Consider the following 14,195-nt stretch of genomic DNA (forward strand, 5'->3'; position numbering starts at 1 on the left):
AGGAAACATGAAAAGTTTTGTCTGTTATAGTGCCCACAGAGACTCATAAGCATAAATTGATTTCTAAATTTTTAGTAGGCTTCAATTTGTCTCACACACCTTTGTTTAAATTTTATCCTATAAAAACTAAACATATTTTTAAAATGTAATTTATTAAAATATTAAAAAATTAAAAAATTTTAAGTTTTGCAATTATTATAATTTATAACATTATTTATACATACCGTCCGGTAGTCCGTGTAGTTGGTTTAATATGAAAACCTTTTTAAAAATTTGAAAATTAAATTTAAGGTTTAACATCAATTTTAATTCAAAAATTAAAATATAGGTTTCAAAAACATTAGTCACAATATTTTTTATATGCGTTTAAAGTTAGTATTTTGACTAAATTCGTAAAACTATGAACATTTGCAAATTATTTTGTTGATAGAAATTCATAAAAAAAAATAATTTGTGTCTATAACTTGAAAAATTAATATAAGATTTTTAGACATTTTTCTACCTATAATAAAAAAAAAATTACCTAAAAGTTATATTAGTTTTTATTATGAGTATTTGAAATTCATATTTAGACAAAATTACATACTTGAATAATAATTTATAACAATATTAATAACTTTTTGGTAATTTTAATGTTGTTTTTGTTTTTTTGTCCAAAAATCGGAAGTTGCTTGAAATTTAACAATTAACACATAATATAATGCATTTTACTATACGTAATGACATCTTCAAAATGTATACATTACTTTTAAACTGTTACCTATTTATAGTACCTATTCATAAATTACAAATTATTCACACTGTTATACAGTATGATGGTATTGACTCAAAAATTAAAAATACTGTATTTTATAATATGGTATAAATATTATTATTGTTTGTTTATTTTTTCAAAAAGATAATGGGTCCCATTGAACAGATTTGTTGTTTGTGTGAGACCCAATAATTCACAATTTACAGTATTAAACTTAATATAAACCTTTACCTATGTTAATACAATTTACATTTTAAATGTTTTATAATTTTAGACTTATACAATGAAACTAATTAAATCATACAATTTAGGAAATAATAATTAATATAAGGAGACTAATAGTATAATATAATGTTTATAATAAATTACTAATAAGATACATTATTTAAGCAACTAGATTAAAGGTATATTACAATATTTAAATTTTTATATTTTGATCTTTATGAAGCCAATTATTTTTTTTTTTAACTATTAAAGGATTGGATAATAAGTTGTTTTGATTTCTAACACCTATATTATACTATTATGATAATTAAGTATTAATCATATAATAAATGCAATATTCTCAGTATAAATTTAATTAACCAACTGTAATTAAAGGTACTAGTAGTAAAATAAATAAATTCAATACCAGTACAAAAAAATCATATTTTAAAATCTACCTAATGATATTGAATCCTTTTTCATGTGCAGTAATAAAGGTGTTAGTTTGTCATTATACTACACTACTATAGTGACAATTGACACCTACTATACAGCTGAACACTGCTTATTTTTTTTTTTTTTTTAGGTATTTAATAATATTTGACACACCTACTTACAAAAATATTTCAGTATTGCTCAAATACATCAGCTTAATTAATTAGTATTCCATAATATGAATTTTAATTATTTTTTAAACACTGTCTACTTGTAAAAAATCTTAAACATCTTACAAAAAACTATTAGTACATCATCCGCAGGCGGATCTTATAATTTTAGATCACAATATTGATATTCATAATTCTACGATCAAGTAGAAAAGATCACAGTCACTCATGTTTTTTATCATTACAATGTTATATTATTTTTTATTGAAAATATTGATGTATCAATATTTATAGCAGAAAAAAAACAATAAAAAAAATTATTAGTAAAACATTCTAATAACCTCTAAAAAAAAATTCTATATGACGATTTGAAAGAACAAAGAATTAATAAAAAAAATTTGAAGTTGAGCCAAAATTAAAAAAATTAATTTTTTCAATATTTTAATAAGCAATATTATATCAATTGAACTTATTTTTGAGGTCGTAACCTACTCGCTCCCATTTTCCTAAACGGCTCCCGTCGAAAAGGTTTTACAAACAGGTAAATTTCTAAACTGCTTGGTTTTTTACATTACAAGTTCATTTTCATTTCATACAGACTTAAAACTGTATCAAAAGAGGTTTGGTTAAACTTTTGTTGGTGTAAACTAAATAAATTATAAAACTTAGATAGAAAAACCATATATTGTGATTTTTTTACTAAAATAATATTCAATTTTAGTGTTAAAAAAAATGCATGTATAAGTAGAAATATAAAAAAAAAATCATACAATAGGGATTTTTTTTATGTAATCCATACACAATACTGTTATTTTACTAGATGAAAATTTGTCTCCTAATGAACTCTAGTTCATTTAAAAATTAAGTGTACTGACATGACAGCTTTAAATTTTTTTTATGGGAGCCTTTTAGGTATTTAACTGTTTGTTAGACCTTTTTTGATGGGAGCTGTTTGGAAATATGCAAACAATAGACAGGAGCCGTTTAGGATCCGATGATTTTTGTAGTTTAATTTATTAATATATTACAGGGGTGGCGAACCTTTTTTGGGTCAAGTGCCAAAATTTAAAATCAAGTTTTTTGGATTATGCTCGCGTGCCAAAAAAAAAAAAAATGAATTTTACTAGGTAAGATGAAAAGAAAAAGCATGCAATAATTACACACATTTTATTAGGTATATAATTTAATAAATAAGTAGTATATATGTAAAGTTTTATTACAAACTTATAAATTTGATTCTTAAAATTTCTCATAGGTACTAAACTTTTAAATATAATTTTTTTTTAAGATAAATAATATTTGCGTGCCACTGAAATTTGGTCAACGTGCCACTTCTGGCACGCGTGCCATAGGTTCGCCACCCCTGATATATTACATTAACCTCTCTACCTATTAATTATAGTAAATATTTTTATAATTTTGTAATATTTTCTTTCATTAGAAATTATACTTTTATAATTAAAATGTATGACTACTAAATTATTATCATGCTTCAATGCTATTAATACTATTCTTTACTACTACAAAAGTACTATACAATAACATAATTTACTATTTAAATATTTTTAATATAATATATATGAATACATGTATATTGACATATTGTATATATATTATATTTAAGTTTCTATAATTATAGTCAATCAAATGTATATTATTATTCATGTTTTAATTTATTATTTATATTCATATGTTAATATTTTATATTGATAATTTTTTGCAAATTAATTTAAGTTAAAATTGAATAGACTCAAAATAAGTCAGAGGATACTGGCAAACACTTTACTAGTTGCTTTAATAAGCGGAAACTAATCTTATTTATAGCTAAGTAAAATATAAATAAAAATCACAACACCTAATAATAATGAGAAGAAATGGCAATAATGATAAATGTGCCATGTTAAATAAATAAAAAAAAAAATTTTATAATATTATAAGGAACAAATTGCATTATAAAGACTTTTTGGATTTGATCTGAAATGGATTAAAACTCGGTATCATTGGGTTTTCCAATACTTTAAACTCGGGTGCTATTTTCAAATTCGGTTTGATACCTGAATTGGCTGATTCTTGTGTTTGCTCCGTTTTGATTTCATTTTTTTTTCCGTATACTCTCAGAGAATTGGACTTATTGGCAACAGTCCAGTTGGACACTATCTTGTACATGGTTACTTTCTCCTCATCAGATGTGAGCTTGATTTCCTCCATCACTCGCAAGAACATTTGGTGGAGGTAATTTTTCACCTTAGTATCTCCATGCTGTTTCCCAATATAGTAGTTGTTAAAGACACGGTACAAATAATAGTACACATTTCTAAAGTCTATAACGTCTGGTCCTGTAGTTTTCGGTGGTGGGGTGCACTCTGACATGATCAAGAATGAGCTGGACAACAGTTTAAATGTATTAAAAGAGTTTGGCTCCTTGTCATAATTTTCTTGAAGGTAGTCCATCCACTTGATCATCACATCCTCGGGCTTGGTGCCGCTGACCAAGAACAAGTCATCCATTTCATTGAGATCGATGAACGACGGGCTTTTTTTCATTTCCTCGATTTCTTTTCGGTTTTCAACTCTTAGCTGTGCCAACTTTTGGTTCACCTGTTTGAGGTTTTTAGTGGGGACACGAGTGGCAAGACGTTTTGGAAAATTTATACCGTACATATCAATAGCTTCAGCCAGCTGTAGCTTTTCGTCCTCCGACCAGACTACAGGTTGAGAAGATTTGGACCGGGCGCCCTTACAATTTTTTCGTTTTATACTTTTGGAACTGGACTCTCCATTTTCGGCCATAATTTTTGTTCGTGTGAAAGGAACAAAGTGCAAGCTATTAATGATGTCGTATTCTACCTATGTATAATTCTGCAGTCAGTATTAAGTACCTAGTAAAATAATAAATACATTACTACCTAAGAGATTATTGGTGGACAGTGAATAGTGAGTGAATCATACCAATTTAAATAGAGATCCGACAAACGATTGCACAGATTCAATCGATTCGAAGAGAAGACGATTATTAATAACTATGATAATTATTAAGTATTAACACTACTAATACTATGGAAAAAAATAGAGCAAGTACTAAACCACTATAGTCTATGACGATAAACACACGATTTATATTTTATGTACTATGTATAAAATGTAATATGTCTGTGAAAGTGTGAAACATTATTTAAGTATTTAATATTTATGCGAATTCAAAATATATTTTAAATCGTGCTCTGGCGATAGCTTATCACAATAAGCCGGTAACCGCAATACTGTATATTTTATTGCCTATACATACAATAAAAGGAGTTTTATCTACATTTTATTTTTCAGATAATAATTCAAAATTCAAGATGGGTAAATAATAATATTATTTAATTATTACCTATTGTTGAGATTATACTATTGAATGTGAAGAATATATCGGTAATATTTAAACAACTATAAATTGTATTACTTATAATCACTTATAATCATTAATCATATTACAAGTATGTACCTATATAAAAAAGTAATTAATAATTATGTTTATAGAACATAACATAATGAAACATTTTCAATCATTTAACATATCTTAACCCAACAATTTAAAGATGATTCCACTAAAAAAATAATTATAAAAATATAAAAACGCAAAAATTCAAAATAGCATATTCCTGATTTAAAAGTTTTCTATTTAAAAAAAAACTATATACCTATATAATATACATATTATGATTGTATACAGTATATTATATTTTTATTTTTTTGAAATAACAACAGTAGATGCCCCTTTGATTTGATTAATAATGTTATTATTATCAAATATTAAAATCTTAAATAATTATTTTAAGTTAGGTACGTGTCAAGAAAATGTTAAAATTTTTTTTAATTTTTAGTCATTCATAAATTGCATCAAAGACACGTATCTACTAAGTAATAATTAAATTTAAAATTGTGTTTAAATAGTATCAGACCTACGATATCGTGTAATTCGGCTTAATCAAGTGAATCCGATAACAGTTAATAATAAATATTTTCTTAACTCAAGTAAACAAATGTATAACTATGCATAATCTAATACCAAAGTCTTAGACTCTAAGATCTATAGGTCTAGTTTCCATTTTATTTGAAGTTTTTTTTTAATCGAGTGTCATTTATATAATTTATTATATTAAGGTTTTATGATGTATATTTTGTAAAATGTAATAAACATTTATACTACTGAAATAATACAGTCTTTGTGATTTATGATGAAAAAAAAAAATAAATAAAATCCACTACTCGCGTCTTAATAATACACCCTAGATAGAGGCGATAGAGCTATAATTTAAAATCCTTAAGTATAGCAACTGTGCCCTAATGTCACTACTACCCTCCACTGCTCATGTACAAAATATTAAGTATTTGTGGTAGTATAATATAACCACGTTTATACTACCACTACTTACATTATACCACGGTATTAGATTCATACACACCCCATCCCCCGTTATCTTATTCATTTCTGATGCATGCGCAAATAAATAACAATCCATTATGCATAGCGCCGAACCATTCGTATATTATATTATACGCCTTGTTTGACTTCTAAAGTATAATCAAACATTTTTAGTCGTTGCTCGTTGGTCGCCGTCACAAATTATATTACCATAACGTAAGTACCTATTTAGCATTTAAATTGCATTCATTTTTAATAGTTAACGTGTCTGTACTGGTCTGTCATATTCCCATCACGGCAGACAAACAATATTTTCGGACCGTTTAAAAATGAACGATCAATTATATTCTAGAAGTAGATTGTCATCATGCCATTTAGAAAATAATTCATCCTTCAGAACCTATTGAATTATTTAACCGTTGCATACGTCTCGTCGTCGCGATCATTCTTTTTAAAATCGCCTTACAAGCGGCAAACGAAATAAAAATCCTTAACTCTATGAAAAAATATTCACCGAAATAAAATATTACGGTTCTTGATATTTTGACCATAATTTAAAAACTTCAAATGTCATTGACGTAATGACGTGTACGGTCGCGATGTAATGATGTGTATTTTGAATATCAGATAATATAATATACACCCATCTTGACCATCTTGTTTTTAATAGGCTCACAAACACGATTTTTACATTCATTATGATTATATATAGGTAGTATAATACTATGTAATGATGTAATTCAATCTAGTTTTATCATTAAGTATTTAATTTAACGTATTGACCAATCGAAATATTATTTATACTTTCATTTTTTCTACGATGTTCGATGGAGAAATTATTTAAGTAGGTATACCTAATAATTTTATTTTATTTTTTATATACTTGTCGTGAGTATAACTTTAATAGGTAGATACTCTACAAAGTAATTTTTAAAACTACCTCTAAATAAATTATTTTTATTATAGTTGATTTTTCTTCTACAATTCCTTTCGAGCATATTGGAAGCTCCATTGATATGTAATCTGTAAAGAACGTTTTTAATTTTTAATACGTTTCAAGTCTTTTAACCTTCAATATGCTGGATATAGGCCGAGTTTTATGCGTTAGTGCAAGGTTATGCCACTTATTGTTTGCGGTTAGCTTAACGAATTGTAGATCTTACTAATTATGGTAGGTCGTTTACGACACCGTAACCCTAAATTAAACAAGACTTTATTGTAGTATTTAATCTTTTTTTTTCTGTTCCGTGATTTTTAATAATTAATGTATTAAATCTATTCTGAAGTTCTACAGTGGTGATAAAATTTAAAATTTTTACGTTCCGCGGTGAAGCGATAATATGTTATCAAATCAGTATCGAGATGTACTTACATGAATGGGATGGGTACAATTGTCACGAGGTTCAACTGTACGACGCCCTTTCGTAAAATATTACATACATGATTCCGTGTTCATGGTGTAGTAAGCTACTCGTCGTATGGTTATCGTATATCGGTTAGCCGGGTTAGGTGATAAAGACGGAGTGTTAATAATCATACGACATACACGGCTGTTGATATTTAAAGCCGTGATATATTATGACATTAATATGATTAATTTTTTTATGATTTGTACTTTGTAAGGTGACAGGGCATTGACTGCATTTGGCTTTTACTGCATTGGCACAAACTACCAGCGACAAGCGCGGATTACCGATCAATAGTACACTGCACACGGGTGTGTATACTGTACAGTATACGGCACATTACTACACGAACTCGTTTTTATACACTTTTGGCTTGTCCGGATACGTTTTAGGTGAGTAAAATATGATTCAATAAGCCGACGCTTTTTTTCTAATCGATATTTGATAATATTGTGGACAGAGTTCGGCATTGTTCCGATTAGGTACCTCGATTATCAACCCTCTACAATTTATTGAAGTACATATTTACACATTTAGAAGTAACTTGTAAATTAAACATCAACATTAATTTATAAACCTTTTGAAATAACAAACACCTGTAACATATTTATTGGAGACAGTTCTTAAAGAAAGCATTGTTGACGTCTGAATGCCATGCGTATAATACTACAATATGATAATTGTTTTGATCAACTATTGGTTAAGCGTGTGACTTAAGTACTAATACATTTTGTGCATTCACTTATCACCTAAATTTTACTTCTTTCATTAAATTTATGAATTTATGATGTATTATGCAATTATTCACATTATACTTACAAATTGATCAAGTTAAAATGTTAACGACAAGAGTAACAAATAATACCCTTGTGTATTATAAATAATTTCACAGGAAATAAGTAAAGATAAATCACTTTATTTCTCGTGTTAGTATTCAAACTACATTAACATGTTTGCTGCGGATGACACATATTTGTGTCTGTTTGGTATATTTTTTCAATTGGTAACAATTCAGCCGTGTTAGGTAAAAACTTATTATTTTCTTCAGCATTATTATATAATGTGTTATAGAATGTGCGATAACAACTCGTATAAATAAATAATATTATTGTTTATAGATAATATAACACTTAATTAACTAAGATAATATAAGTAATATAATAATTTTTTTTGAAAAAATACAATTATGCTGTGATTATGATTTTGATTCATATTCAATTTATGTAATTTTCAGATCATGGCATCCTGGTTATTTGGAGTTTCTAAACTAACAGCTGAACAGATTGTTGATACAAAAGATACACCACCGGTTCCAACAGCAGTTAATCCAGAACCTGCGAAAACCTTACCTACAGAGCCTCAATTACTTTATAATTTACAGCCACCTGAACCAAAAATGTCTGATTTAAAACCTACTAGTATGCTGGACAATATTCCATTTGTTTTATCCAACCAAATTATTGTGAATACTAACAACTATAGTTATAATTTAGAAGCTACTAAAAGAAATTTATTGTCTTTAAAACAAATGCTTGACTCAGATGCATTCAATTATGATTTTTCAAATGATAAAAGACTGGTGAGCGATACTTCAATGTATAAAGCTTAAAATAACATTGTATACAATACACTTCAAATTAGTATAAGTTACTAAAAGTTAAACAAAATTTGTAAAAACATATGAATATTTCTTATGTTTTTGAGCTACTTTTATTTTTAAGTATTTTATTGTTCAGTAATTAATAATAATCAAAATTTAACATTTTTTTGTAGCATTCCAAATTAGTGAGCAACATAAATAACGACAATGTCAATCCTGTATTGTTAGATGATGATGACCATCATTGGTTTCATTGTATTTGTTTTAAAATTTTTCATTAAATATTATCAATATTTATATAATTGTATGTACTATCATCAGCTTGAAATGAAAAGACACTAATAATTAAAATTAAATTTTTAAGAAATAATATTTAAAACTTTTACTTACAACTGTCCCATGATTTTATCATTGGCTTATTATACGTTTTCCTATTTTATTGGATAAAATGAATATGATAAAAATAATATTTAGTAGTTTTTAATCATATTAATTATTGTTAAAATACCATGATCAAAGTAATATTATCGTATGTTAGTTTTTCTAATAATGTTATTTGTACATACATAGGTGTATTATATTAAATCACGCTAATGGTAGTTTTCAAAAATATAGTATTATTAGTAATATAATTATTTGATTCAATTAGAGGATGTATGTACTAATTATATTATTATTTTAATATATTCAACCTAATTATGTACAAATATTATTATTCTTTATTATTAATAAAATAAAACTAATAAATGATTATTGTATTCTAAATACTAAAATAAAAATGTATTTAAGCTAATTATCTATTAAGGATTGATGTTCCACATTTATAGCTTTTCATGAATCGATTATAATATTTGTCAGTGTTGGGTAAATAACTTTTGAAAAGTAATAAAATCACATTATTTGTTACATTAAAATATGATCTTTAACAATATTGCTAATCATTATCTAAAAGTCTAAAACTTTTGGATTTTTTGGTAAATTTAATTGATTTTTAGTTTTTTTTTCGAATATTTTATCACTAAGTTTTGATGATTTGTCATTCATAACTTATTTTAATAACATCAAAAATAATGTGTTACACCATATATTATATAATCTACACTTAAAATGTAATTTTGTTACAGTAATTTGTAATTTGCATCATGTTACTACCCACAAGGCCATAACTGGGGGTCCAGGGGTCCGTACCCCCCAAATGTTCAAAAGTAGAAATATTTAATGTAAATTATATAGATAAAAATGACAAGTATTTAGTTTCTAGATATTTAAAAAATGTTGGACCCCCCCAAATTTTTTTTCAGTTATAGCCTTGACTACCAAACACTGGTATTTGTAGTATTAGTTATCAAATATTCCATAATTAATTTATAACTTTTACATTTATCTTGTTATATGAATATATTATTAATTAAACATTATATTGTCAAAAGCCAATTAATGTGTTTATATTTAAAATAAAAATTGTATTAATTGATTTCCTGTCTGTTTTAAGATTTTCAGTATTTCTTTTCACTTTCAACTCATTATTATTAAAAAATAATTAAGTACTCATAGGAAAGGTAATGTGAATAATATATGAACAACTATTGTCTATCAGCATGAAAATAAATAATAATTTTATTATACAGTTATGCTGTTTAACAAATTATATATAGTAATTGTTAGTTATTATACCTATCTAATAATAATAAAAAAAATAATTTAAAACATTTTATTATTGTTGTTTGATTGAATTACACGGTGTTATAATAAAATAGTATAGCTTAAGCGTACAATCTGTAACAATAATAAATTGGATATAAACACAATACAATACAAAAATGTATTTTTCAATTTTTTTCTTATTTTCTTATCTAATTTTTATTTTGCATACAAATATTTGCAATTTACATAGCTGTGTAAAAAGTTAAAAATATAATCAATAAACGAGTAAACTAAAACCAGAGATACTTGTGTAATCCCATTACTGAGGATAAAAATGATAATTGTAAATAGATAGTAGGTACTTATTGATATATTTGCCTATGTAAGAATGTAATTAGCCTTTATATGCATTCACTTTATTATAATTAAAAACTAATCAAAGTGCTAATGTACAAAATAAATTTATAAAAATAAGACATGAGATACTTTTAATCCAACAGATAAATAATATCAATAACAATATAATATGTTGGCATTGATCTAATATAATATAATGTTACAATGTTGAATATATAAAATTTATTTATCTAAGTAAATAGTGATTGTAAATACAAATATATAGATTATACATTTTATAAATTTATTATATAAAAAATTATTAACTCTTAAAATAATTGTTATTTTATTTAAAAAAGTAGAAAAAATATTTTAATATATTATTTTGTTTCATACAGTTTTAAATATAAATTATACATTAAAAATATAATAATATTACTGACGAGATCTTTACAATAATGACCTCTTGTAAAAATGTAAAAAGTTACCTTACAAAGTAACTGTCTTAGAAATACTTCCCATATGAATAAAGTCCAAAACATACAAACACAAAAATAATAAATGGACACCAAGTTTTAAGCCACGCATTGCAACTAGAAATACAAATTATTTAAATTATTTTTATATATATATATATATTGTAAATATAAATGATTAATTATATTGATTTTACCTCACATATTTTCCAAAAATAAAAGTGTACAAAGCTAATTTAACCATATTCCAGTTTTTGCTTTTATTGTAATTCATTAATGATAATGCCATGCCAACATGAGAGTGACAATTATCACACAATAGGTTGTGCTAAAATAAACAATCATAAATAACATTAATAATTTAAATTAGCAGCTTAAGTAATAAATTATAAACATATAAAATATAGTTTAAAGTTATATATACCAATCATTAAGTTATTTTAACTAAATTAAATACATTTTTTAATATTACCATTCTATTAAAATATTCAATGGATGCCTCATTAACAGCTTTATCCCATGCTTTAGAACCACCAATTACAGTTCTTATATCCAACTGCCAGAACTTAGTAGGAGAGCCGAACGCCATGTCATCTTCAGCAACATAGAACGATCCAGAAAAATCTCGTATTACTCCAGTGGATGTAGTTATTCCCATATGACCAATGAATGGAAATAACCAACTACAAATTGAACAAACAACATTTCCATTGAAAATCATAACATCAACAAGTCATATTAGTCAAATGTTAAACCAATCAGGTAAAAATGTCAACAATTATTAGTGTAAGCAAGCTAAATTAAACCCACTTAACTTCCTAGAATTTTTTCTTTTACTTAACAAAGTATTTGTTACAAAAACTTAAACATTCATTATTTTTGTTTTTAGCTATTTTACATTGATGTTTTTAAATTGAGTCAGAAAATTCTTGTTTTTATAATTATATTACTAATAAAAATTGTTTGTATACCTATGCAGATACTTGACCATCAGTCATAAGTCGTAACTTATAATCATTTAACCACACCAATGAAACTTTTAGAGCTGCCAGTTATATTTTTATACTTTTTCAATAATTTACAATATAGGTTATACTGTGTAACAAATGCAGATGATTAATAGCATGTTTAGTTGTAATCTTAATATTATAAAGTAAATAGTAACTAGTGCAATAGATGTATACTTTTTTTAAATTAATATTAGATATTTTATTTTAATGTATTCATACAAAAATGATTAGAAATTGTTAAATTAAATTATATGTTTCATACATCTAAGACATTTAAGTAAAAATCATCCAAAGAAAACTCACCTTATGAATGGTATCGGAGTCCAAACCACACTGTGAGGATAACGACGAGTATAATGTTCATCAATGTCCATATTTTATTTTCATAAATTATACTTAAATTTAATATAAATCAAAACGAAATCGTCAAAACATGACAACAATATTACCTACTCAAATCTAACACGTTCGAGACCTTGTGACATAAAATTAATTGTTTCCTAACAAAATACAAGAACAACAAACGTTATCACTTATCACTTTAATGTATTTACTTATCAATTATCATTCTTCTTCTTCATTTTATTATTGTAACTGATGATTATAACATAATTTTCATTTACATATAATAATATATTCAATATTCATCGTGAATTAAATCGAAACCAATATCATAGTTGGACAGTTAATTGTATATTATAACCGAAAACTACATACTATAATGGTAGGTAATATTGGTATCATAGCCATTTGACCATTGTGTATTATACTCTATGAATAGTGCAGTGGTGCATACGTCCTAGTATCCCACACAAATTTGAACTTAATAATTTAGTAAAAGTAAATGAAAAATGTGTAAATTCAAAATAGGAACTATACATGTAATATATACTCGACGGATAAGCAACATAATATTTTAAGTTTTAACACAGTATTAAAAAAAAATCTGAGAAAATATATTCAACTTAAGACAACCATTTCTGGCAGGAAAATCTCACCAAAATTCTATGGAATAAAATTATTATAATGGGTGATTGTTCTGAGAACAAATTAACTACAAACAAACTATCCCAACTTCGGAAATTCGGGACCTGAGCGTATTAAATGTGAGGGGGAGGCAACCTCTATTTAAAGTATACGAAATACAAAAATATAATTTATATACAAAAATAAATGTAAAACAATACACACGGGTGTAAATTACTATGAAATATATTTTGATCACCTGCTATATTACATTATTGTTGTAAACAAATTACTGATTATAATAAATGAATAAAAATACAACAGCAAAAATGTTTTTAATTTACACACTGTATTTACAGTAGTGTTGGGTGGGTAGTTTTCTTTGTATTGATTTGACAACTGAAGGAATTAAATCGTTGCGGTATAAAGGGTAAGTTTTGTAGAGATGTTTGCATTGAATAAATAATCAGTATGTATGTATTGTAGGTAGGTATCTACTATTATAATAATCATAACTCGTAATGTTAGTATAGTGATATACTGATATACCCAATATATGTTCATATATGTATAGACATATAGTTAGTGTAATAGTATATAATACTACAACTTTGTTGGAAAATCAATAATTCATGTTTAATTACAACATTAATTTCGGTAATATTAATATATATTAATCTTGATGTTTGATGTTTGATGTTTGGAAGTCATGATTTGGAAATTTGTTCTATTAAGATTTGTATCAATAACAAACATACACGAATATATGGTAAAGGATATAAAGGG

The 14,195-nt window shown here is 25.6% G+C and overlaps 3 protein-coding genes across 5 annotated transcripts; 1 reads left to right on the forward strand and 2 right to left on the reverse strand.

Moving 5' to 3' along the window:
• Window positions 1-847: 847 nt before the first annotated feature.
• LOC114129334 (uncharacterized) lies at window positions 848-4,781 on the reverse strand. Of its 2 annotated transcripts, none has more exons than XM_027994044.2 (2): window positions 4,513-4,781; window positions 848-4,442 (listed from the first exon to the last, which is right to left on the reverse strand). In XM_027994044.2, exon 2 carries the CDS (start codon window positions 4,351-4,353, stop codon window positions 3,514-3,516), a length of 840 nt encoding a protein of 279 aa, XP_027849845.1. In that variant the 5' UTR covers window positions 4,354-4,442; window positions 4,513-4,781; the 3' UTR covers window positions 848-3,513. The 2 variants fall into 2 exon arrangements, with proteins under 2 accessions (XP_027849845.1, XP_027849846.1); XM_027994045.2 differs by having other exon boundaries at window positions 848-4,410; window positions 4,470-4,781.
• Window positions 4,782-6,045: 1,264 nt separating this feature from the next.
• LOC114129358 (uncharacterized) lies at window positions 6,046-10,411 on the forward strand. 2 transcript variants are annotated; one of them, XM_027994073.2, is made up of 4 exons: window positions 6,046-6,187; window positions 7,595-7,769; window positions 8,612-8,956; window positions 9,151-10,411. In XM_027994073.2, exons 3-4 carry the CDS (start codon window positions 8,615-8,617, stop codon window positions 9,256-9,258), a joined length of 450 nt encoding a protein of 149 aa, XP_027849874.1. In that variant the 5' UTR covers window positions 6,046-6,187; window positions 7,595-7,769; window positions 8,612-8,614; the 3' UTR covers window positions 9,259-10,411. The 2 variants fall into 2 exon arrangements, with proteins under 2 accessions (XP_027849874.1, XP_050061207.1); XM_050205250.1 differs by lacking the exon at window positions 6,046-6,187 and adding an exon at window positions 7,462-7,480.
• Window positions 10,412-10,676: 265 nt separating this feature from the next.
• Window positions 10,677-12,965, reverse strand: LOC114129335 (transmembrane protein 222). Its single transcript, XM_027994046.2, has 4 exons — window positions 12,747-12,965; window positions 11,906-12,116; window positions 11,631-11,761; window positions 10,677-11,550 (listed from the first exon to the last, which is right to left on the reverse strand). Exons 1-4 carry the CDS (start codon window positions 12,815-12,817, stop codon window positions 11,463-11,465), a joined length of 501 nt encoding a protein of 166 aa, XP_027849847.1. The 5' UTR covers window positions 12,818-12,965; the 3' UTR covers window positions 10,677-11,462.
• Window positions 12,966-14,195: the final 1,230 nt, after the last annotated feature.

The sequence above is a fragment of the Aphis gossypii genome, chromosome X, assembly GCF_020184175.1.
Source record: "Aphis gossypii isolate Hap1 chromosome X, ASM2018417v2, whole genome shotgun sequence".
NCBI lineage: Eukaryota > Metazoa > Arthropoda > Insecta > Hemiptera > Aphididae > Aphis > Aphis gossypii.